General features: G+C 36.7%; 1 protein-coding gene across 2 annotated transcripts in view; it reads left to right on the top strand.

Annotated features, from left to right (window-relative positions):
* CNTNAP4 (contactin associated protein family member 4) overlaps nucleotides 1-25701 on the top strand; it is a 330423-nt gene extending 304722 nt beyond the window's left edge. Inside the window, exons 19-24 of one of the 2 annotated variants that reach the window (XM_060762045.2) lie at nucleotides 357-581; nucleotides 3525-3658; nucleotides 7354-7441; nucleotides 15480-15701; nucleotides 16085-16156; nucleotides 24068-25701. In XM_060762045.2, coding sequence (XP_060618028.2) covers nucleotides 357-581; nucleotides 3525-3658; nucleotides 7354-7441; nucleotides 15480-15701; nucleotides 16085-16156; nucleotides 24068-24261 — 935 coding nt within the window. In that variant the 3' untranslated portion in view covers nucleotides 24262-25701. The remainder of the gene's footprint in view (nucleotides 1-356; nucleotides 582-3524; nucleotides 3659-7353; nucleotides 7442-15479; nucleotides 15702-16084; nucleotides 16157-24067) is intronic. The other variant, XM_060762046.2, reaches the window with a different exon arrangement.
* The last annotated feature ends 1659 nt before the right edge of the window (nucleotides 25702-27360 follow it).

Genomic DNA, 27360 nt, shown 5'->3' with positions numbered 1-27360 from the left:
AATTCTCTAGAAATCAAGTAACAAAGGTTACATAAATTGCACTTTGGCTTCTCACAGCACTCAAAAAGACATATTTATAGTTGTGTGCTAAAACTATGTCTAGGCAGAAGTTGTAGTTGCTTTGTCATAAATTGGCAAGAACTGATTTTTTTTCTTTGACCAAAACATGCTGAATGGCTCCTAAGAAAAGGCCCTGACAATCATGACTAATGTTTTTAAGCACTATGTGGAACAATAGTAATTCTATTTTTTTTTCTTTCTCTTGGAAACATAATTATAATAGGAAAGAAGAAGGGACGTCAGTCACAGTTTATTTCTGGATTATGTTAACAAAACAAAATTGCATATTGTTTCAGAGATCTCTGCATATTTTGGAGCTGGCTCTTCAGTGACGTACAACTTCCAAGAAACCTACAGTTTAGCCAAGAACTCCAGTTCTCATGCTGCCTCCTTCCATCCTGACATGACCTTGACAAGAGAAGCAATTGCATTTACCTTTCGAACAACACGGATTCCAAGTTTACTTCTTTATGTGAACTCTTTCTACAAGGAGTACCTTTCAGTTATTCTTGCAAAAAATGGTATGACCATTTACAAGGTTTAGAAATACTGTTGCCATTGTGTTTTTTTTCTTTTTAAGAGTTTTAATGGTGCACTACTTGTCATTCCCCAAAATCACAAATGAAATGAAATGTGACTATAGGATGACAACGGAACTTTGACCACTATAGCTCAGTTATTTTGCAGGAGTTATAAATCTAATTATCATCATCATTGGCTCCTTGAGTTTTCAGTGTCCCTTCCTCTAGGACTTTCTTTTTCCCCAAAGGAAATGCCAAAGGAAATAAAGTGATTCTGGGGTTTATAGGTCATGAAACAACATGAATGCTATTTGCCTCTCAAACTATGCAAAACATAGAGCAGAGGTGTTCTTGGAAATGGAGACATCAGCTCAGCGTTCAGAATAATGATTGTTTTATTCTAATCATTCTCCATCTCTCACAGATTTCTCACATTTGGTTACTTAAATATATGCAAAATTAATCTGTGTTCACCATGAACTGTGTTCACCATGATTTATTTTTATTTTTCTCCAATATAGTTACAGAATTAGCAGGTGACCCTCTCATGTTTTTCATAGTCTCTGTTTTGGGCCTTTCTTCATCATCAGTTGTGACCCCACTTTACCAGGTAGCAGCTGATGGAGAGATGTTCCCAATCCTCACCTGCCAACCACCAAAGCTGCAACCATCAGAAAGACAATGTCCATCACACTTCCTTGTTGCAGCCTCAATGGCTGTCAGGAAAGGAAAGGAAATATCATCTGCCCACATCCCGATCTTCAGCATAATGGATCATCTGCCCTTTCCTTGGCTGATGCCCAGTAAAGTAGGCTGAGGTAGTTATAAATGTGCCAGTCGTGCCACACTTATTCATCTGTAGGGACTGTGAAGGCAGATCCATTATAGATCTGTAACTTCAGGTTATGCATCCATACAACTAATCCTGAATTCCCACTGCACTTCCCAAGAGAAGTTTCTAGGATTTAATATTTTCAGAAAGAAAGAGCAGAATTATTTATATTTCAACAAGTGTTCATCTGTAAGATAAAGTTTTTATGCATCTGTCATTTATGTTTTGTTTCTGATATAGTTGCCAATTTTAGCCACTGGTTTTCATTAGAAACAAAAACATGACAGCTAATTTTAGAACAAATGAAAAAATAGAACATTAATACTGCAAACAACTTAGATGTAACTGTGATGAGAAGCACGGCTGTAAGATAGATTGTAAATTGTGCAGGGTGGACTAGTGATTTTATCCCCAGCAGAGCAATTAATCTAAGTCTGTCACATCCACGCTCAATAGTCTTGCTGCGATACAACCATAGTTTCACAAAAGAAAGCTGCTGCTTGAAGAAAAGCCATTTCAGGGCTGAGTGAATAGACATGTGGTTGTTACAACATGTAACTGAGTAGATGTGGGGAACATGGGAACATGGGAAATGGCAAATGTCATACAGACTGAAAAACTCACAACAATCCAAACACATGATTTTTTGCATGCTTGATTTTTTGGTCACTGCTATTTGGGTATATTTTTTTCATTTGTTTTGAAAACAAGCTGCAGTTTCCCAAATAGTGAGGCCAGCCTGAATCCAGAAATTGTCCCACCACAGAATGATGTTGTTTACTAACTAAAACTTTGTGATAACCAAATTAAAAAAAACCTGTGCTATTAAATGAATATACAGGGTTAGTCAAAATGCATAGGCCAATAAGCCATTCAATTGAATGGCTTATTGGCCTATGCATTTTGACTAACCCTGTACTTTCTTTTCTATTTTTACAACTTTTATTGTTTTATTTTAAATGCAAAAATGGCATGTATCTGAATTAGCATTTTCAAAATGCATCACAAAATATTTTCTTCTGGCCTTGGAACTGCCTATCTACTGACAAAGATATATAAGTGTCAGCAACATAGGATCATAAAGTAAATACAATCACATCAGTGATTTTTCAACCATAAAAACTATACCCTGAATCTAATTGAAAGTTTCAGGTAGACTTTGTTTTAATTGATGTCAGATTAACATGGATTTACGATGAACCTATGAATGAAAGTTCCATGATCAATATCCCTACTGAGCTCATGGAAGCTGAAAGCTATGTAAGCCTCTCTGAGGTCCCTTCGGGGTGAAAAGGATGGGTTAAAAAAACATAGTAAATAATTTTTTTTTCTTCATTGAATCAATGTACTTACAATATAGTCTTCATCTTTTCTTGTAACCACCTACTTTTCTAAGCATTTTAATGATTCCTGTCATCTCATTGTAATTCAACCATGTGATGAGATTTTCTTTCCATATCAGGAGTGACTTGAGAAACTGCAAGTCACTTCTGGTATGAGAGAATTGGCTGTCTCCAATTATGTTGCCCAGGCGTCACCCTGATGTTTAATGTTTTACCATCCTTCTGAGAGGAGCCTCCCACAAGGATGGTAAAACATCGAACATTCATGCGTCCTCTGGGCTATGTCCTTTCAGAAGGCCAATTCCCTCATATTTAAAAAAAATCTCATCACATGGCTAAAGTACAACTGTTTGGCCATTTTGATTTGCTCCTGGACACTTTTGTCATTCTGGCAGCCCATGGACTCCCCCAACAGAAAATTTCAAATGGGTTTATTCTCTTCCTTTCAATTTGTTGTCCAATGTCATGAATAATCCACATTTTCGTGTTCAGTGTGCTGCCCCTCTGATAAAATGGAAAACTTGTGTACTGCCGATCATACTTTAATTTCTTAGACACAATTGTTTGTTTTATCCTGAGCCATTTGATTCCCTTTCCCTGTGTGTTTTCCAGTCATCTGTAGCTTTTATATCTAACATTTTATCAAAAAAATTCAAATATTCTTGCACAATGATTTTTCAAATGTCCTTCTTTAAAATGGAAATATTTTATCACTGTATGACATAGATACCAGTTCAACTGAAAATTTCATTTTTTCTGTTCATTAAGGAAGTTTACAAATAAGATACAAGCTAGATAGTCATCAAGATCCTGATATCTTTAGCATCAATTTCAGAAGCATGGCTGATGGACAGCTTCACCATGTGAAGATTAACAGAGAGGAAGAAAAACTATTTGTGGAGGTAATGCAAAAACCATTAATAGCAGCAATAGTAGATTATTACCTGTAAAGAGGAATGACCATTCTAATACCATCGAATATCACCAATTTGTGATAGATTGCCACACCACTGACACCAATTTGTAAAAATATCCCACTTCGCCAACTTGCACTGGATTTCTTTTACTGTGGTTAGCAACACTGGCCAATCTGCGAAGGTATTCCACCTAATACTGTTTAAATCTCCAAAGGTTTGCTAATTTATAAAAGATGTAGATAATTATAGATGTAATTCAGGTAACTGCCACCAATGGGAGGTAATGCCGATGAGAACTGGTTCCCAGACGCAGATATATAGAGATGACACTGTCTTCAAACAAAAGTTAATAAGTTTATTTTGAACAAAGCGTATGGTTGCAGGCTGTTGATAAACTTGGAAATACTTTGAGAACTTTACATGTAACTTGGTTGCAATACAGTTCACACTTCTGGATGATACAACTTGTAATTGACTTTTACTGTGGTGAAGCACTTTCTTAAACAATGTTTCCTGAGGTGAATAGCCTTCCTGTTTGATCCTTCCATGATCAAACCCCAGATCTCTAGTTCATTTCTAACTAGTGATCTAAACAAGCTTCTCTTAGTCCTCTCTGACTAATGAAACTAATTAGGTTTCCCCTTCAGCCTTCCTAAACTGAAGAAACCTCTGACTATTCACAAACACTGCTTCTCTACTTCCCACTCTCTCTCTCTCAACTGCTAACTCTGACTCCAAACCCTAACTGACTGCTTCTTTTCAAACGCAGATAGATTTCTCTCACTAGGCTCCGCCCACTTTCCACTCCTGCCTGGTCTCCTTGGCAACGCCACAGTGAATACAACCAGTTCTAGTTTTCAGCTACTGTTACCAAACAAATAGTTAAACAGTTCAAATACATATACCTAGTTTCAATAACTTCCTTACATCACCTAAACCCTAAAAGAAATCAAATCAAATAAATATAGCACATGTCTTTCAATAAATTGCTTTCTATGTTTGAAAGAAGTGTTCAAGGAAGTGAAGGAACACATAGCATAGACCTCACAACCTCTGAGGATGCCTGCCATAGATGCAGGTGAAATGCCAGGACAGAATGCTTCTAAAACATGGCCATGCAGCCCGGAAAAACTACAGCAACCCAACACATAGCAGTTGTGCTATATAGAGAGAATAATAATAAAAATCTGCTCCTTCCAATGAAATTCTCCTTCAGTCTCCTCTTTGCAGTAACATAAAAATCCAGTTGAACATTCTCAGATATAGTTTTGGCTTTCAAAGAAGAACAGGCAAAAAAAATCAAGGAAATCTAAACATTGAGATTGTAACTGTCCTAGATATGATTTTGTATATTTCACTCTTTGCAATGTTACAAATTTGTGAAATGAAGCAGAATTTATTTATTTTTATTTATTTAGAGGATTTCTATACCGGCCTTCTCAACCTCGACGAGGGACTCAGGTCGGTTTACAGTACATATCAAATACAATCAGAGAATTTAATGACAGGAGCAGAATTCTTATTTAGAGGGGCAGTTCCTCCTTTCATAGTTCCTCCCCTGATGTTACACATAGGTAACAGAGGCTGGATAGTCATCTGTCGGGGGTGCTTTGAATGCAATTTCCCTGCTTCTTGGCAGGGGGTTGGACTGAATGGCCCATGAGGTTTCTTCCAACTATGATTCTATGATTCTAAGTGTGTATAGGAGTAGAGCCTTGGATGTTAATCATATAGACTGTCTCACTAAACTTGAGGCCCATATTTTACAATGATGTTAACCAGGCAACAATTTTTAAATATTGTACATAATTGTAAGATATTGTATACGTGTATTTTACTCCATATTACTGTATTAAGATATATTATATAATATATATTAGGCCTGGGTAACAACGGAAAAATTTGTTTCTAAAATCGATTTGTATTTGGGGGTTTTTTTTGTTTCGATATTTAAAATAATTACAAAATTTTCCTTTTAAAAAGTTCGATATTTACGAAATTTCGTAAATGGTAAAAAATTAACGAATCGATTTCCGAAAAAATAACGAATCGATTCGTTAATGGCGGGCGCGACCTCGAAATACGCTAAAAAACCTCCAAAACCTTCTGAAGCTTCCCTCTCCCTCTCTTGTTGACTGTTGGTGTGATATTATAATTTTTTTTCACTAATTAAACCATAAAACTGGCCCAGACATGCGGAAATAATAACAAAACGACCTCAAAACAATAACGAAACGAATACAATTTCGAAATATGAAGCATTTACAAAACATTTTTGAAAATTCATTTTTTTTAATAATTGCTCCAGAATGGTTCGTTATCGTTTTGTAATTGAAAAAATTAACGAATTATTAACGAATTACGAATTAACGAAACGAAACCACCCAGCCCTAATATATATATTTATTTAAAGACAAATCCTGTGTTGAAAAGACCATTCCCTCTCATTTTCAAACATAAGGGATCGGTGGCTGTTGATGCATAAAAGCAACTTTTAAAAATGTATAATTTTATTTTTTCTTTAGACCCTTTAGGCCTAACATCCTCAAGCTGCGGCCCTCCAGCTATTTGGGCCTCCAACTCCCAGATGCCCTAGCCAGCTTGTTCAATGATCAAGAGTTCTGGGAGTTGGAGTCCAAACAGCTGGAGGAATGCAATTTGAATATGCCTGCAAATGTATGAAGTTTTACCTGATTAACTAGCAATTAAAACCCACTTGATCAATTCACTCAAATGTTTCTAATTCACTAGCTTACATATTAAAACCTATTCTACAGACATTGTGATTGGGATAGTTGGCTTTCCCTAAGAACCGCTTAAAACGTGTGAAACTGAAAGAGGGACAGAAATGACATGTCTGAATATGTACAGTGGGCAGTGTTGCTCACTTCAACATTGTTGAACAATCAACACTTGTCCATATCTATGGTTTGCAATTCCTTTCTGCTTTGTTAAAATTGGAGTGAATGTAGATTTTATGGATTTTTTTTAAAATGGAATACAGATAGCTTGCACCTGATTTTCAAAATATTTTATAACTCAAGGCTTTTAGTTAATTCAATGGAATATGCACTTCTAGGATGAATGGAAATGTTACTCAAATAATGTGTTTATTCCCACCTCATTACACAATTTCTAAGAGAACTGGAAGATTAGCTTGTATAAATCATATCTGATTGTAGTAACAATGAGCAGCCCTTATTGTAGAAATGTCTCAGTCTGAAATATATTGGGCTAGGAACTGGTGGAGCACAGATATGTGCTGTCATCAGCATTTTAAGACAAAAATTATGTAATGACATGGGGACTTTCACAGAGAAGTATTTAATCGCTTAAAATGCATACTTCCTTTTCAGCATTTAGGTTTTGCCACTTATACTGCATTTAACAAGAAATGAAAGGAGCTGCCCAAATGGATTTTTAAAAGGAGATGCTGTTTTAACATTGAAATTGTTTAAACAACATCTCTTGTAAAAGAATGGCTTTTATGGAGTCAAATAGGACACTTTGTTTATAAAACGGTTATCGATATGTAATAAATATCATTACATTTTAGCATCTCTCTTTTAGACATTATTGACAATCTTTTTTTTCTTTTCTTTTCCTTTCTTATTCCTCATATTACAATTGCATTACCTTCAATTATGCTATCTTGTGTATCTCATTGAACAACATGGAAGCTCAACCAAAATGAAAAGATCAAGTTCTTTCTGTCTTCAGACACGCAGTTCAATTCAGTCAAATCACTCATACTTGGCAAAATCTTAGGTAAGTATACTGCTGTAGAATTCTTTTCCCCAAAATATAGATTAAAAATATCATCACGTAACAACAACAACAACAACAACAACAACAACCCTAATCTTTTTGAGAAACATTTCTTTCTCGGATTTGATTAGGCAGAGAGTGACAATCAAGGTGGAGGCTTCATTCTTGTCAAAGTGCATATATAATCACGGGTAAGTGCTTCTAGCAAGATGAGCAAGTGGATTCCATTAAAAATAATTTCATACTTATCTTCTCCTTTTTGCAATCAACCATAATGAAACATGCCATTTTCAAAACAGCTTAACAAAGAAAAGACTAAATCACACTCAAATTATAGGTAAAGAAAATGAATTAGTTATCCAAATGGCAAGATTTCTTTCCTTTTTAATAATGTACCATTGTGAAGAACATCAGAGAAGTTCTGATTTTAAATGGTTTAAACTATGGATGATCAAGTGATAGCAGGAGCAAATGACACATTATCAGATGTGTCAGTGTGATATCCTGCTGGTAAAGTTTGAATAAGAATGAGTCACACAATTTATGGTAAGAGAGTTGCAGGAAGACTTGAGAGACCCATGTTCAAAGAAAGTAAATACAATTAAAAGAGCAGCAATAATGTAGTATATTAATAATATTTACCTGCTGGATATACCTACTTTTTAAATCCACAGGTACGCAAGGTTTGGGGTTCAATGACTTTTGTTGCCCAAATCTAAAAATTCCTGGAGTGTATTTTGTTTAGATGGGGATTGTATGGAACTGTAACCCCCTCCCCCCCCCCCCCCCCCCCACACACACACACATTACTTCCAAAGCATTCACTCAGTAGCTTCACCGGAATGCAGCCAATGAGAGGTATAGAAGTGATTGTGTGTCAGAAGAGTTGGTAACACATTGATTGTTAGGGCAGTTGGTGCAAAACCATCCAAGGAACAGGAAAAAGAACATAAAAACACACCCAGCTAAGCGTTGTAGGATTAAGTAGTCACTGGAAATCCCTTTGTTATACTAAATGGCATTAATTAAAACATGTTCCTAGGATTGAAGCACTTAGTGTTGCAAGTGCTTCAATTCTTCATTTTGGGTGTGCGTACCTGCCCAACCCAAGCCATAAAGGTGAACCCTATGGCAAGGGGAGGCTTTTGAAGGTCCAAACAAAGGAGACCAGATGGAGATTTGGAGGGATTGGTCAATTAAATCCTTCCCCTCTGCACATGATGGGGGGCAGAGGAACCTATAAAATAGGATTGACGCCTCACAACATCCTCCTTTTTCAGCTTGTGTGACCCACTCTCAGGATAGTATGAGTGTAAGGGCTGGGTAGAATTTTTCCTACTTCATACTGTTTCTATTGAAGGTGGAAATTGGTTTGAGGTGGAGTCACTTAAATATGTTGTCACTGGCATGTTAAAAGTTTAAATTTGATAGGCACCATAACATCCCATTTGTTGGTGAAGGGTGGGCTTCTGGAATGGTTTGGGAGGGAGTTTCCCCAGGATGGCCTTCTTGTTAAGACCAGCCAGGGCAAACAACCCAAATAGTTTGGATTGCATCGGGTTGAGGTACTGGCCCAGGGAGGTCTATGTAGGTAATAGTCAGTGAAGTGATACCTGTCTTTTGGATGTCAGGTGTATTTAACCCCCCTTTTTTTTCTGCCGGTTGCAGTTTCAGCAAACAAATGAATAAATAAATAGGTCAAATAATGCCCCCTTTGTACCATATGTTTGTTGTATAGCTTCTTTATTTCATGGTGGGGGGTTAAATGCCAAACATTAAAAATAATAATTTCATACCTTCCTGTAAACATTATATGCCAGTGAGATAGCTGACTATCCAGTAATCTCTCAGTTTAAGAGCTTTGCAATGTTCCAATATTCATTCTTGCAGTTTTCATGTGCAAAACCAGAGTGAGAAATCACACTTTGTACAATTTAATTTTAGCTCCTTGGAAATCTCAATCCCATGATTCAGATAGTATAGTGAGTAAAATCCGTATTTCGCTTCTTACAATAAAAAATGGAAAAGTAAATCTTTGCTGAAGAATTTGCAGTTTTAATACTTGCTATGGACACATTTTGCTCCTGAAATTTAAAATCTGGGATTGAAGAATAAAAATCGCATAGTCTGCATTATTGTAATTGAATTTCCATTTTCAGTGGCAAGAATTAGTATTTGCTGTCACTGGGTGGTCATCAGTGTCTACAAATGTTGTGAAAAATGATGCCAGCTGCACTGAAACTCTTTTTATGCAAACAAAAGAGTCAGTATAAAAGCATGGTTTACAGAAATGGTTGAAATCAAGTCGATGGATCTGCAGACAAACTATGAAGAGTATCATAATTATCTTGTTTTGTTGAGGATTGTTATGTGCTCTGAATTTTCTAACCATTACCTCTTATTTTCAAAGGATAAATGGGCGAGAAAGAAATGGAAATAGGTTCATTGTTGAAGGCTCTAAGTAGGATGATTTTACCTTCATTTTCTCAACAATCTCAAAATACGTGTGAACAAAGAACAGTTCAGAGATCATATATCAATTCAAAAATGACTCCATACCTACAAACACAACCCTCATTTTCCTGTGTTATTAGCATTTGTTTTTCTGAAACATTTGTAATGGTATGGTGTGGCTGTTATTGTTTGTTAAGTGCCATTGGATTTTTTTAAAAATACTACTGACATACAGTCTAGCATTGTCTTCAAAACATAATCTATTTCCATTTCTCTTAAAACCCTGCCTATTACATGTATGTAGTCAATGGGCATGTGCCCAAATTATCAGAATGTACTATCTTCCAGATATATTAATGCTTTTCCTGTCAATAGTTAGTACCCAAGGTCCAATCTACTGTAGAGATTACTGTTTTTGATGGTAGGACATTACTTTGAGTGTATAACTTAGTGCTACACCAAACTATTTTACCTGGACATGTTGGAATGCTGTAAACATTAGACTGACAACACCAACCCACCCAGGTTCTGCTAGTCTTTATGAAGATGGTATTCATTACTGTTTTCTATATCTATGAAGTAGTAAATCTGATGCAGGTTTCAATGAAAATATTAAACAAATTGCCCAAAATGTTATAACCCAAAATAGGTTCAACATATTGGATAGTTCCTTTAAAAATAAGACTAGAATCCAGAATGGATTCATTACTTCATTAACATGGGAACAAACAGTTGCCACCAATGATGCCTTAGAACTTGTGAGCGCAGCAAATTTATCTTTAGATGCAACTCAAAAGGTTTCCTCTTCCGCACTTTCTTTCTCACTCTCTTTTTAAAATATAAATTAATATCTTATTCCAAATCATTTGGCAGCTTGGTTACACAGAGAAGCATTTAAAAAAATAGAGATGTAGTGTCCCAAAATAAGAGTGCTGCATTATGGTACAGCATCATTCTGCTTGGGCATTATATATAAAGTGATCTTTGATGGTAATAGGGTCTCTAGCTAATAAAGCTCCTGAAAGATAGAATATTAAATAAATATCTCACTAATGGTCAAAATCCAAGTTTCTCAAGCATGATGAAACCTTGATGGAAAGAATTTTGTATTGAAGATAATCTTCTATTAATTTTATTTTTTTGAATGGAAAATATTTTCCATGCAGAACAGAAAGTACTGTTTTCTACATTAAAATACTTAACCTTTATTACCTACAATCTTTAAATAAAAATTGCAGAAGGAAGAACTATATTTGTTGATTGGGTTGCTGTGAGTTTTCTGGGCTGTATGGCCATGTTCCAGAAGCATTCTCTCCTAATGTTTCACCCACATCTATGGCAGGCATCCTGAGAGGTTGTGAGGTCTGTTGGAAATGGTTTATATATCTGTGGAATATCCAGGGTGAGAGAAAGAGCTCTTGTCTGCTTGATGCAAGTGTGAATATTGCAGTTGGTCACCTTGATTAGCACTGAATGGCTTTGTAGCTTCAAAGCCTGGCTGATTCCTACCTGGCAGAATCCTTTGTTGGGAGTTGTTAGCTGGCCCTGACTGTTTCATGTCAGAAATTCCCCTGTTGTTTCAGTGTTTCTCTTTATTTACTGTTATTTACTGTTCTGATTTTAGAGGGTTTTTTAATACTAGTAGCCAGATTTTGTTTATTTTCATGGTTTCCTCCATTCTGTTGAAATTTTCCACATGTTGTTGTTGATGATGATTGATTACTTTGAGAATTAAATTAGGGAAGAACTAGATCCTTAAATGAGTGATATGCTCCTTAAATGTGATATATATTGGCCAATCCCAGTTAGCAGAATATAGGTGGCAGTATTCTGAATTAAGCAACGTTTCAAAGCATTATCCTATGGTTGCCAGGTTAGGGACCTCATTGCACACCATTTCATTTTGCCATCATTTGCCAGCAAAACAGCAGGCACACAAGGCACCTTGTGGTACCCCACACACCCTCTCTCCTTTCCCCATCACATGGTAGGGACAGGACAAGGTGCATTACCCCATTGCCCTTTCCCCCATCATATAGAGGAAAAGGAGAGGAAAATGTGGATAGCTCACTTGGAGCTACTCAAGAAACACTTTCTTCTCTGTCATGGCAGAGAAAGCATCTTGCCACTCTTCCACTCCACTTTTGGAATAATGTGAGTGGGAAGCCAGTGTTGTCTGATGATGATCGGCAGGCCTGTCCAAAAGAAGAAAAAGCTGCCAAAAAAAGCTGCCACATATCCACTAGGACCGAATGGTTACAATTCACATGGAGACCTTTCATTGAAGGTTTTCCACTGTTGAAATTTCACTTCAAAACTTGGAAGAAGGGGAAGATGGCAATGGATGAGTGTGAACCTAGTATGTTAGTATGTTAGTATTTATCCTTCACAGTCCCATGTGTTTAAAGAATGCCTTTCTGTATGCATAAATACCATTCTCAAACATCTGAAGAATCAGAAGAAATGTGCTTCATTAAAGATATTCTCTCAGTGACAAATGATCAGATCTCTTTGATTTAGCACATTACTTTTATCTGTAAAAGTAATCTGAACTGCTATTAATTTTCTGGCTGTGACCTTATACAGTTCGTGATATGTGATGTAATTTGCTATCATCATTACACATTATCATTTTGCTATTATCAGTAAGGTTTAGATAAAAGCACTTTTGCCACTTTCTAAATGAGAAAAGAATGCACCTCGGGTAGGTTTCCTTGCATATTTCACATTATATGAAGAGGCCGTAGAATTCTCTTCCTTTCCCAAGATTTTCATTTCCTTGTCTTTTCTTCCTTCTAAGAGCTACCTACCACAGACCTAATGTGCTACTGTTTCTCTACAAAGCTGCCAGTAGGATTTCTCCCAGTTTCCACTTCCACATTCTTCCCTTTGGACACCGTCTTCCATTTTTATGGTTTATACTGGCACCAGTCTCAATTATGTATAATGTATTTTCCATCAACCAAGCTTTTGAAACCAGTTTTAGTGCCTGAATAATAGTAAATCTTGGCTAGTTCTATGCATAACTTATGCAAATACTAAAGTCCCATTAGTCATGGGCAGAGTTGGAAAGGTGGAAGGAACCGGTTTTTAAATAGGTAATCCTGAAGCTTATTTGTGATTGCATAACAAGCTTATTTGTGATTGCATAACAATGTTTAAGACATGTAAGTGCTAATTTGCTTTCCTCTTTATGTTAATTTCATTTTAACTGCCATGGCAACTTCCTAGGAGATCCTGCATTTTGTTGTCAAGTGGACTGAAATGGATTCTGGCTGTATTCTGTAAATTCTGTACAACAAAATGTAGGATTCCACTGGATGTTGCAGTTCAAGTGGAATCATAATTCCATAATTACGTAATGTGAAACTGTCCATAAATACTATATTATGTATTCAGGTACTACTAACAAATTCAAAAAATTGCTACATCTAGGTAGGCATATATTCAGCAGTACTGAAACTTTTGTGCAGCCTCATGTGGTTAAATCTTATACTTTTTGGTGTTCTGAAGGATCCCAGTGAATGCAAGTGTTTTTATTCTTTTTAATACTATGTTATGCAAATGTTTGTTTGGGCTCATACAATGAATGCAAGATAAGGATGTTACCATGACGTTTTCCCATAACCTACTCCAATCTTCACTTGACATGTTGAAATTGGGCTCCATTCCCTTGTTGAAAAGAACAAATTAGCATACAGGTGTTTACTGGAACAGTGGTGCTGATTACCATCATCAGGAAGGCTTGGGTTTCAAAATAAAAATGAGATAAGATATAGTGGCAGGCTGCACAATATGAAATAGATTGACTTCATGGAATTATATTTCCCATTATCTTTGAGGAAATGTGTATTCCACTGGTTTATCTCTTGTGCAATGAATATTGTATGCACATTTGTTTGTGCAGCAGTCATTTTCTACATTTTTTTCAGAGTTTGAAATGGTTGAACAAAAGGACTCCTTCTCCCACTGCACATGGACATATGGTTGCAATGTCATATGGCACAGCAGAGTGCAGTAGTTCCATGAGCGGGCCTATACTATGCTGAGCCATATACTACATCCCTGGACTTACTATATAAACTCTAAACTCCTTCTCCTGGCTCAGCCATTCTATGCCCATGGATAATCATGGGTAGAATCTGAGAAACACCTGGGTATTTCCCCATAGCCAAAGACAAAATGATTACAGCAGCATTAAGATCCACGGGATCCACCAGAAATCTCAGCACTGATGTCATCCATCAATTCATGCAGAAGGTGGGAAGAACACACAGAATACCAAATTCTGGCATTACCCAGAACAATCTACAACTCCCGAAATCCCAGCCAGTTTACCAGCTGTTAGGATTTCTGGGAATTGAAGGCCAAAACATCTGGGGATCCTCAGGTTGAGAACCACTGCCCCAGAAGGACAGAAACAAGCATAAGGGAAACCTAGACATGTGCCCTTAACAGATGGCCAGTATCAAGTAATTAATAATATTGTGTATGAATTAAAAAATAAAATATACCATTTCAACAATGCCAGCAAAATATTTATATTCTGTAGAATTTCTCAAACCATTTGAATTTAAATAATGTATTCATAACTTTTATTATATGCAATGGTGGACAATCATATAGGGCACCAACTTATTTTAGGTCCTAATTTAGTGATTCAGATCTGAGTGTAGCTGGGGCCAGATTATTCTAGACCCAATTTAATTTAATGCTAATCCTAAATTTAAATTGAGATCTCAGAATCTATGTTGCAAGTTCTTCCCAATTAAATTGCACTGGGAAACCAGAACAATTATACAGTCAGCAATCCATAGCCATAGATTCTGTATCCATGGATTCAACCATTTACAGCTTGAAAATATTTTTTTTAAAAAAATTCCAAAAAGCAAACCTTAATTTTGCCATTTTATAAAAGAGGCATTATTTTTTCCTAGACTGATACATAATATAATGGGATTTGTACATCCACAGAATTTGGTATCTATGGTGGGTTCTGGAACCAAATACTAGTGGGTACTGCTTGGTTATTCCATATATTTGTATTAATTCTAGAAGTCGTAAAACAAATGTCAAAAGGATAGTTTTGAGGAGAATTGTTGTACAAGGTGCATTTTTAAAAAAAATCATTTTTAAAAGGTTTACTCTTCTCCTATCCCTTTATATTACTTCTTCTGGCCATTAAGTTTATAGTCATGCTGGAGGCATGACTATACAGACAGCTATTATAGAGTGGCACTGAACTAGGATTATCTCAATGTTGTCTCAGAGAAGACAGCTGTAAAGGTCTAGTGTATATATTTATGCTTGACATTGCTTTCCATAGCTGTTTGATCTCGATGCAGAACTGGAGAAAGAGAGAACACATGCATTAATTTCAATATGTTAGCTATACTTTATATATTTTTTCTAGAATTTACTGTGCCAATGGAGTTTCACTTATGTGAGGTTGGAAATAAGAAAGATAGCAAATTTGCATATATGGCATGCCACACTGAAACATGGAGGAATATGAGTTATTTGCCTGTCTCCTTGTTTTGTTCATCTGCACTATGATTAATTGTTTTCTGTTTCTTTTGTTTAGGAGATACAAATTATGTAGACCCAGATACCTTGAAAGCCAACTCTCTGGGGTTTATTGGATGCCTCTCTTCCATACAATTCAACCATGTTGCTCCTTTGAAGGCAGCACTGCATCATTCCAGCTCATTTCCAGTTACAGTGAAAGGACATTTTATTGAGTCCAACTGTGGCACTTTAACAGGGGCTGATTCAACATCAAGCGAAACAACCCATTCACTTGCAGGTAGCAAGCATATGGCTCTCATTTGTTTAGGCGTTTAGAGTAAGAAAACAAGATAGCAATTCAAATTTTCATCCAATGTGATTATATCACATAAAGAATGTGGTACACAATTATTGGGTTCTTCAATACACTGCCCTCCAACCTTTGTCTTTTCCTCTGTGTGTGTGTGTGTGCATGTGTTTATGTGTTTAGTTATACACAATGCAACTTTGGAAAAGAAGAACTTTCTGTTAGCAGCCTTGTGTACACACTACAGGCTGTAAACCCTTTCTTAAGAAGTGTATGGAATCACATACAGTATTTACACTTCAGTTGTGTATATGGCTATATTGAGAACTTTCCTCTTTGCTTGCCTCTGTCATTTTCCTTTTTTTCTGCTGCAGATCATTCGGGACCAATAGATGAGGGAGAACCTTTAGCTAATGCAATAAGGAGTGACTCTGCAATTATTGGAGGTAATAGGGAATATAAGAGACCTACCAATGCCATGTTAACAGATATTTTGTTCCTTAGATGCTGAAGGAAACCAAGGGATGCCAAAACAACAGCATTCCTAATCTCTTTTCAAAAATGATGAAAATATTTAAGGAAACAATGACATGATCATTTTCCTCATTGTTTTAGGGTATCTCATATAAGCAGGCATATATCTATATCTACATATCTTCTGTGCCTCTACCACTTGACACCCTACTTCAAGTATTTATATTTTTGCAAAGCATATAGAATACTTTCAAAAAGGGAAATCAAAACTATACAATATTTCAGGTTCAAAAATATGTGACAACTATATTACCAACATTACTGAGCTGGAGGTGATTGCTATGGCTTATCTGGCTGCTGGGAACAATTTAGCACCAGTCCTTCATTGATTAAATTGTTTATACAGTTAGAGTATCCTGTACCTGAAATGCTTGGGATCAGAAATGTTTTGCATTGGGTTTTCATCTTCGGCTTTTGAAATACTTATATTTGTGCATACATACATAATGAGGTGCCTCAGAGATGGAATCCAAGACTAAACATGAAATTAATTTGCATTCACCATGTGTACAGGGACAGCAGGTAATTCTATACACAATATTGTTGATAAATTCACAAATGAAACTGTTTGTATATATGGTAGCAACAGAAAGCAAAGTGTCATTGTCTTAGCTACCCATGTGGACAATTTTAGGTTTGGGAGGATTTGGGTTATGAAATATGAGACATTGCTAAAACACATAATCAAAACACTTAATCATTTAAAAAACACTCCATAGAATACATATATCAAAGCATATTTCAATAAAATACATATTAAAATACACAAAACAAAAGTTAAATATAGAGTGAAAGTTTTAAAATTATCATTAAAACTATCTGGGTAGGCCTGCCAGAAGAGTTAGGTCTTCATTTGTGTCTTAAATTCCTGCAGTTGATCTAGCTGTCAGAGCTCTACCAGCAGGTTGTTCCACAGTCGTGGAGTGGTCGATGAAAAAGTCCTCTGGGTGGTGGTTGCCAGTCGGGTTCTGGCAGGTTAGAGCAGACACCCCCCAGAGGACCTCAGGACCCAAACTATGTAGGGCTTTAAAGGTCAATAAAGAGAAAGCGTGACCTACAAAAATAAAAGTATGTCCATATTTTGATAGTCTTCTGATGGAGGAAAACTCTACATTTGCTAAGTTAATGCTCCAGTTCAAGGCTTGTAAAATAATTTAAAACAAGAAAAAGAAAAAAAAGAAAATTAATGCCCCCCCCCCCAAAAAAAATCCACAAAAACAGCCACATCTTCCAAAAGCTTATTTTGAAAGAATACCTAAATAGAGACACAATTAGAAGGTGGGAATTGGTCTATATTTGCAAATAGTTTTGTTGTTTACAAAACCAAAGGATTTTTTTAAATTCCGGATGCTCTAATAAAAGATTAAGTATATTGAATGCTTATTAGTTTACACATGAAGTACTAAAGTGTTAGAATGAGTTCAAGTTGCATGACACAGGAGTGGAAACTGAAACCATGAAACTAAGTCATGTTTCATCCTTTAGAGCCCCTAGTAAACCCACTGTTTTAATATATAGAGAAAGAACAGAGAGAAATCAGAAATGTCTGAACAGTATGCATTTTGGGACTCAAACAGTCTCAAGAGGATTATGCTTCCTATGGCTAGTATAGAAGCAAGTATAAATCTGTAAACTTCAGTGATTATTTTTAAGACATTATTCTGTGAAACTCACACTTTTCTGATGCCATTATTTTCTCCTGAGACCAGACGTAAGGAAAAAGTGTTCTTCCCCCTTGCAAATGGTTTCTCTGCCAAATAATCCAGCCATCCAAATTCCATTAAGCTTTTTACTTATTTGTTAAGGAACAGAGAAGAAAGGAAAAAAGAAACCATATGCCTTTGTTTAACTTCTGAATTTTCTTCTTGGATAAGATCACAGAAGAATATACAGATTTGTGATAAATGGATAAATGATATACTCAAAAACAGTTAATTCCCAATGAGAGCTTAGTGGTTAGAAATGAAACCAGTGAAAAAGGTGTGTGCTCACATCTAAAGCTGCTGTTGTTGTTGATATGAAAGTATTGTCTATCCTAAGGGTGAGTACGATGCATATCTTGTGCTTTCAAATGGTAGACTCTGAAAATTTAGAGACTTCCAAAAATATGTCCACTTCAAATAGTGCCACAAATAAGTCAACATTTCCAAAAACAGAGCAGTTTTGCCCCCACAATTCCTCATCTCCAAGAAAAATCACTTAAAGCTTTGCTCCACCCCTAAATCAGACAAAAATTGGTCAAAAGTGAATGTGGAAGGAATATGGCATGATGTCTGATCATGCTAGGTGCACTGGTTTGGCACAAGGGGCTATGTTGACCCTGATCCCCTTGCTTTAGACATTAAGGACCTCTTTAGAGAGTACTTATCTGTAGTAATTGCTGTCTGAATGTAATTTAAGCAACAGGTGGTCAAAGGTTTTGTCATTTGATTAAATGACATTCATATTTGACCATCAAATATGACATATTTTAACATATTCATAGTAAGATTGCCAAAACAGGAGAGACTACTGGATTCTGGCAGCTATCAGTGAGAAGATTTTGTAAAGCTAGACATAAAGGCAACACCCTCCCCATATTTTTGGTTGTGCCCTCATTGTCAGTTTATCTTTAGAAGAATATTACCTCTGCACATGGAAACACAAGTAATTAGTGGGGTTGAAATCCCAAGAATGCCAGTGATGATAATGATTGAACTTCTAGAACCATTGACCACTTTCCAAACTTCAGGAGAATGCTCAATTTATCTATCACACCTATTAGTCACTGATAGATAATTTCCCGTTAATTCATAAGTCAAGGGTCAACAACAAGTGGCAACACATTTCATAAATTCACAGTGCACCCCTGTAGTTGTATGACTACATATTTATGTGCATTTCTAAAACTGTACATATTTGACTATTCTTATTTTTAAATGCATGTATTGTTTTGGCTGTACTTTACTGCTGCAAAATGCCATTCAAGAATTATAAATGTACAAATTTTCAATGCAAAGCACATTTCTTCACCTTCATTGAATCTCAAGAGCTGTAAGGGTTTGCTTTCATTGACTCTTCCATATTCCGTGAAATTATTTTCTATCCCTAGTAACAACAAGCATATTTTACATGCTCATGGTCTATTTTATTTTCAGCACTATTCATAAAATTCCTAACATGGGATTTATCTTGTTGCAACAGCACTGCACATTAAATTTCTATTGATTTGTCCACCATTACTCCACACTTCCTTTGTTGGAGATCAGCAGTGTGCATAATTTATATGAACACTGATTTATGTTGAAAGTATCATTTTGGAAAATTGATCTGAAGAATTTTTCTCCCAATGTGATATGATTCCTTTAGCTCTTCATAGTCTGGAGGCAATATTTAACATAACTTCTTTGTCAGTCATCCTTACTTTTATGAATGTCAGATAACAGGAGTCCCAATACTAATTCCTGTGGGAGACTGCATTTTGAAAGCTATGCCTTTCAACCTGATTTTGAAGTCATCAAGGTTCATAAGTCTCAGTCAATTTCCCCCCCAAATGGTTTGTGCTTTCTGATGCTTTACTGCTGGAGCATGGATTCCTTGACCTATTATAAACCACCATAAAGTATTTATGTGTGCGTATTTCAAAAGGTAAATTCTCCATGCAAGCAAAGCCAGCATATTCTACAAAAGACTTCTATCCTCTATGGAGAGAGGAATGCCAGATGTCCAAGCTGAATTCAGGAAAGGACAGGCACTAGGGATCATACAGCAAACATATCTTGGTTAAAGAATTACAATAATACATTTTAAAAGAAAATCAGCCTATGCTTTATAGTACAACATGTAGCTTTATATAACAAAGCCTTTGAATATATGAAACATGAAAAGCTATAGATCACTCTTACAAACATGGGGATGCCAAAACATTTGATTGTCCTGATGCCTGTAATTTCTACTCAGGATAAGAGACTTTGGTTTGGTTTCTGTATATGTATGTTTATATTTTTATTTTGACTAAATGTATACTGTACATTGTGTTTATATTGTGTGTTTTGATAAGGCCAATTGGCCGATCAATAAAATCATTTTTATATAACAGATTCAACTTCTGTTAAGCCAGAATACAGAGAAGTGGTATTATTTGACAAGGGGGTAAGGCAAGACTGCATTTTACCACCTCATATGTTTCTTTTGTATGCTGAACATATATGTAAAACAGATTACACTTGGATAAAATAGGCATGAATATTGAAGAAAGAAAATCAACCACTTAAGATATGCAGATGACACCATGCTACTATTAGAAAATAGCAAAGACTAAAAATGATTACTGAGAAGAGTAAAAAAAAAACAAAATGCAAAAGCAGGCTTACAGTTAACATTAAGAAAAACAAAAATAATTTCCATAGATCTACAGAACTTTAAAGTAAATAGTGAAGACATTGAAGAAATAATTCAAGATTTGTTATGAAGAACATTTTTTTTAAGGCTATGACAGGGAAAGACAGATATGAAGGATCTAGAAATATCCTGAAGTGCATCACTAAGATATATCACTAAATAATAGCATTAGGATTGTCCAAGTCATGTATTTTTTTCATTTTTATGTATGTCTGTGAAAGCTAGACAGTGAAGAAAGCTGATAGAAAGAAATTATCTCATTTGAAATGTCGTTCTGGCTGGCTGGCTGGCTATATATATTGCATATCATTTGCTGCATAGCTTTCTGGACAGAGCATAAACTAGCATGTTTGGTTAAGACCTATTGTTGATCATGAGAGAGGAAAATAGGTGTTGTTCAGTCAATAATAATAATAATAACAACAACAATAATAATAATAATAATAATAATAATTTATTTCTATCCCTTCACCATCTCCCAAAGGGGACTTGAGGAAGGGAAAATGTTTCAGATTTTTTTTAATTTTAGCATGTGCTTTATGCATATAAACCCATTTCTTCAGATAAGGTACAACATAATATTAAAATATTAAAATATGGGTTGCAGTCGTGCAGCAGGTTAAACTGTTAAGCTGCAGAATTTGCTGACCGGAAAATCGGCGGTTCAAATCCTGTTGTTAGTCTCAGCTTCTGCCAACCTAGCAATTCAAAAACATGCAAATAGTAGGTAAATTGGTACCACTTTGAAGAGAAGGTAATGGCGCTCCATGCAGTCATGCCAGCCATGTGACCTAGGAAGTGTCTATGGGCAACGCCAGCTCTTTGGCTTAGAAATGGAGATGAGCATTACCCTGTAGAGTTGTACTCGTGTCGGAACCCAGATGCCTTAAAGAGCCAGACTCAGGAGTATGTTCAAAAGAATAGTTTATTAATGCAAAGCAAAAGAGACTCAGAGACACTTGCTTACGCTGCTATGATATTGCTCCTAGGACAGCAACAGTCTTGGACAGCAATGTCTCCCAAAGTGACCCATTTAAGGTGGAATCGGGTGTCAAACAGGAATGTGTTATTGCCCCAACTCTATTCTCCATCTTCATTGCTATGATACTTCACCTTGTTGACGGGAAGCTTCCCACCGGGGTGGAAGTCATCTATCGGACAGATGGCAAGCTGTTTAACCTCAGCAGACTGAAAGCCAAAACCAAGGTTACAACAAAATCTGCTATAGAACTCCAGTATGCTGATGACAATGTCATCTGTGCACATTCAGAAGAAGATCTACAAGCCACTCTAAACACCTTTGCAGAAGTATACACGAAGCTTGGCTTGTCACTGAACATCGAGAAAACCAAAGTGCTAGGTTCTTGTGGGTTTTTCAGGCTATAGCACCATGTTCTAGAGGCATTTCTCCTGACGTTTCGCCTGCATCTATGGCAAGCATCCTCAGAGGTTGTGAGGTCTGTTAGAATTAGGACAATGGGTTTATATATCTGTGGAATGGCTGGGGTGGGGCAAAGAGCTCTTCTCTGCTGGAGCTAGGTGTGAATGTTTCAACTGACCACCTTCATTAGCATTTGAAGGCCAGGCTGAGCCTGGGAAAATCTTTTGTTGAGAGGTGTTAAGATGTGCCTGGTTGTTTCCTCTCTGGTGTTTTGCTGTTGTAATTTTAGAGTTTTTTAATACTGGTAGCCAGATTTTGTTTATTTTCATGGTCTCTTCCTTTCTGTTGAAATTGTCCACATGCTTGTGGATTTCAATGGCTTCTCTGTGTAGTCTGACATGGTGGTTGTTGGTGTGGTCCAGCATTTCTGTGTTCTCAAATAACACTTAAGAACGGAAAACGGAACGTTGGTGGACAGGAAAAGAGATTTAAAGATGGCCTCAAAGCCAACCTTAAAATCTCTGGCATAGACACTGAGAACTGAGAAACCCTGGCCCTTGAGCACTCCAGCTGGAGGTCAGCTGTGACCAGCAGTGCTGCAGAATTCAAGGAGGCACGAGTGGAGGGTGAAAGAGAGAAACTTGCCAGGAGGAAGGCGTGTTAAGCCAACCCCGAGCGGGACCGCCTTCCACCTGGAAACCATTGCCTTCACTGTGGGAGAAGATGCGGGTCAAGAATAGGGCTCCACAGCCACCTACAAACCCACAAGGAAACGCATAATGGAAGACCATCTTACTCGTCCAACGAGGGATCGCCTAAGTAAGTAAGTAAGGACATATAGTGTGGGGATTGAGTTGACATCTGGGTTTGTGGCAGGGTTTGTCCCTATATTATGTTTTATGTTATGTATCCTGTTATTGCTTCTTGAAGATATGCAGTCTGTCTGTAGACCACGGTAGAGAGGGCTATGTTATTATTCACAATTGGTTGTAGCTCATGATGGTGTTTGAGTCGACTCTAGAGTTTCAGAGGCCGATAGCATCACCCACAATATCAGAGGTACTCTTTCTCTGGTGTGATATAACCCATCCTATGCCAGCAATACCTCTCTCTGCTGTCTACTTAGAACAAACAAGACACTATCTACGCAAAAGGATAAATGGATACAAATCTGACATTAAAAATGGCTATACCCTCAAAACCAATTGCAGAATAATTCAGCCTTCCTGGACACACAGTAAAAGATTTACAGATTACAATTCTTCAACAAGAAAATTTTAAAGGAAAACTGGAAAGACAAGCAGTTGAATTGAATTATATTCATAAATTCCAGTTGATTAGCTGAGGAATGAACAAAAGAATGTATTCCTGGCACACTATGTATATTAATACAGTAGTTCTCGCTACTACACAGGTAACAAAAATAATCTCCTCAGAGAGAGTTATGAACATAGGGAAATTCACTTTTGGTAAACAGATTTACACACATTCACTACAAAGATCTGAAATGTTTTGCCCAGGCTTTTGAACTTTTAGAGCAAGCATCATGATTAGCTTTTTTCTGGATCCTATTACATCCAATCTCACTCCCGCAGCTGTATAAATGTGCTGCCACATCTTTTTTTTCTGTCTCCCTCCCGTCATTCTTTTTATACTTGTCGATAACCATATAATACTTATCCTCAAAGCACAGGTTTGAGCAAACAGCAGTCTGCTGTGACCAAGTTCTAGTGGTGTTCAACTGAAGAGTCCCGCTTTAGATCTCCAGTCAGGAGTGAAGTTTTCCATCTGGCCTTGAATACATTTTATGTTTAAACATAAAAATCACAGGTTTGTTGTGATAGCAATGAAAACATACAATAGATGAGGAATGTATGGTCTTCAAAATGCTTTCGGACTGTAACTTTCATCATCCTTCACCACCAGCTATTCTGGCAGATAAGAGTTTTCTACTCCCATCATATACTAAGAAGGGCTAAGGAAAAGATGAACAGACATTTTAAATTGTATCACTGAACTATTTATGACTGTTCCTTTTTCTTCTTTTCTCCTCCTCCCACAGGTGTGATAGCTGTTGCTATATTTATTCTGCTGTGCATTGCTGCCATAGCTGTAAGGATTCATAAAAAGAAAAGTGCATATAAGAAAAAGGAAGTGAAAGGATCGGAAAAGGAGGATAGTGCCGAGACTGCCCTGAAGAATGAGCTAAACGTGCAAAACACAGTCAATGAAAATCAAAAGGAGTATTTCTTCTGATTCACCTGTACAATTTAGCTTAATAATAATGATGTGACAGTCTGACTTTCTAGCTAAGCTGGGGCTCTCAATGGACACAATTAAAAAAAAAGATCACAAAGAAAAATGGGGATAAAAGAGAAGCTTTTGCAATTGAAGAACATGCAGAATGGAAATGAAACTGGAAATGAAAATGAAACGAGACTGCATATGTTCAGTCTCGTTGATTACTATGGGAGGCCTCTTTAAATGACATGCATTCTTTAGCTATTATAACATAAATGCATTTTCTGTAACAGTGAATTAGATATTGTAACCAATTTCATTGTTGGTAGTTTTCGGCTGTTCTGCTGTAACTTTCTAGAATGGAAGTTTTAACGTGCATACTGAACATGGGTTTTCAATGAGGAAATACTATCCAGTTTTCTCATCCTTTTCCCCCACAGTCCTTTTTAATTCTACTCTATAGAGATCTATTTTTTCAGGAATATCATTAAAATGGGCTCTAATATTTTCCCCTAAATCCTTGGGCTACAACACAAAGCAAAACTAAGTGTACTTAAGACTTTTCAATTAATACACTTAGCTGTACTTTGCTCTGTATTAAATGCTACCCATGACAGAACACTTTTATAGTAATTACTTCAAATGACTGCAATTGCAAGTACTGTTTCCACTAATTGATGGTCAACTCCAATTTTTGTTGTTATAAAAACAGCATATTCCATTAAGTGTTAACCCCGTCATTATTCTGTCCAATAAATCAATCTATAGTATTGTGTGATGGCTACTGATACGAATACAGAATGCAGAGTTACTTTATTAACCTTGCTCTCAAGACAAATGAAATATGAATGACAACTTGTTTTTAACTAGTGTTGAATAGTTGTTCATTGACTGGACTGAACTAAGCTCTAACAACTAATGATGTAAAGTGTTAACTTTGTGTAATGCCCATATATTGATCCACCACATTGATACTGGCCAACTGTATCAATGGCAGCCGATTGCAAACTTTAATGTATATTTTTCTTTTTAAAAACTGTAACAACAAAAGACAAACAACGTCATACACTATTGTTATTTCACTATCTGTATGCAATGTAGAGAAAATGGCTGATTTTTTTTACTGATTGAAGTTTAAACTGCATATGATTTCCTATGGAGAAATTCTACATTCTTGAACTTGAATACTAGAAGCATGTTACCAAGGCCAATCACATGGGTCTTTGACACTACCATGGTCCAGCAATCAGTGACAATAATCGATAGGCCAAGGCCAAAAACAGCAATTGGAGGCAGATGGCATGACCTAGCATGGTTGGTTAGGTCCTCTTTACTCAAAATTTAGAGCAGGAAATTCAAGATCAAAGATACTGCGACTGGCATCCTGTTAATGACATATGAAGATATAGCTTAAATGTTATATCTATATATAATATTATTTTTGCTCATTGTGAAGACTGGTATTCCTTTTCTTCCTCTGGAGAAACAACCCCCCCCCCCCACACACACACACACACACACCCCTACAGTTGAGTTGGTAAACATTCCTCTGAACACAACCATGTAATCCCCAGAGGATGCATGTGTGTGACTGCAGAAGTTTCTGCCGATGTTCCTGGAGTAGATAGGAAGCAATTTCATCTATCATCAGAGAGCTTAATATCATCAGAGACCTTCAGTAGCTAGTATAATCAGTTCATATTTGGCTATGGTAATATAACTAGATGTTTCTATGAACCTCCTTATACTTTCATTCAGACATTGAACAGCACTGTAGCTTCAGCAGTTCTATATAGATCTAGGTGGTGTTGAATGTCTCAGCATAGTTTAATTACACATGTGGGACTATTATCGTCACTTTTTTCCATGTCAGGAGCAACTTGAGAAACTGCAAGTTGCTTCTGGTGTGAGAGAATTAGCCATCTGCAAGGACGTTGCCTAAGGGATGTCCGGATGTTTGATGTTTTATCATCCTTGTGGGAGGCTTCTCTCATGTTTCCGCATGAAGAGCTGGAGCTGACAGAGGGAGCTCATCCGCACTCTCCCTGGATTCAAACCTCTGACTTGTTGGTCTTCAGTCCTGCCAGCACAAGGGTTTAACCCATTGCACCACCGGGAGCCCCTATTATCATCACTGAGCCACACAGGTTTACAGCCTTATGTTTCAATTCAAAGAGCAAGTTACTCAGATTGAGAGATCATGGCTGAAACATTAGACATATTGGTTCTTCAGATCATGTTGTGTGGCTGGATTGCTGAAAAGCATTCTCTTTTCTTGCAATTATATGTGTGATGCTTTATCACAGTAATATCTAATCAGTAATTTCAGTCTGAGAACCATCCCAATGGCAAAACATGGCTTAGGTTCTGGTTCAAGACATTATGGTCCAAGGACTTCTATCTATCCTTTTATTGTCCTCTTTTTCATATACTTTCTTGTTGCCTGTTGGATTATGGCAATTCCATAAATTTATAGGGGTTTCTTATCCAAGGAATCTCAGAAGTGGTTTTATCTGTTCCTTTTAGACAAGGTCAATTAAGTAAACAGGCCCCTGCAGCCAAATTTAGATAGATAGATAATCTGTAGTAGAAAGACATACACGGTTCCAATATTCAGTTGCATATCTCATTTTATGATATCTTCTTGTTATTATTATTATTATTATGTTTATTTATAACCTGTTTTTTTTCTCCATACAGAGACTCAACACATCTCACAACTAAAGCATTGCAAAACAACTTAAAATATACAAGTATTAAAACAGTAATATTGTTTTAATACTTGTATACTGTTAAAACAGTAATGGTGTTCCAATCATTAAAAGCATATACACTCACAGCAGCCCCTGATGATCTTATAAACCTCCTTCTTTTAAAGCCTGTCTGAATAAAAAGGTTTTAATCTGTCATCTGGAGGTAACAGGTTGAGGACCATTCTGGCTTCCCTGGGCAGGAAGTTTCAGAGTCGAGGGGAATCTATCAAGAAGGAAGGCCCGCTGTCTTGTTCCCCCCAATAGACATTGAGATGGAGGTGGCACTGAGAGAAGGGGCCGGGGGGGGGGGGGGGGGTTGTAAAAGGGAATGCAGTCAGCCAAATAGCCTGGACCTGAACTG

Source organism: Anolis sagrei, chromosome 2 (assembly GCF_037176765.1).
Source record: "Anolis sagrei isolate rAnoSag1 chromosome 2, rAnoSag1.mat, whole genome shotgun sequence".
In the NCBI taxonomy this organism is placed as follows: Eukaryota; Metazoa; Chordata; class Lepidosauria; order Squamata; family Dactyloidae; genus Anolis; species Anolis sagrei.
This window is presented reverse-complemented; position numbering and strand designations above follow the sequence as displayed.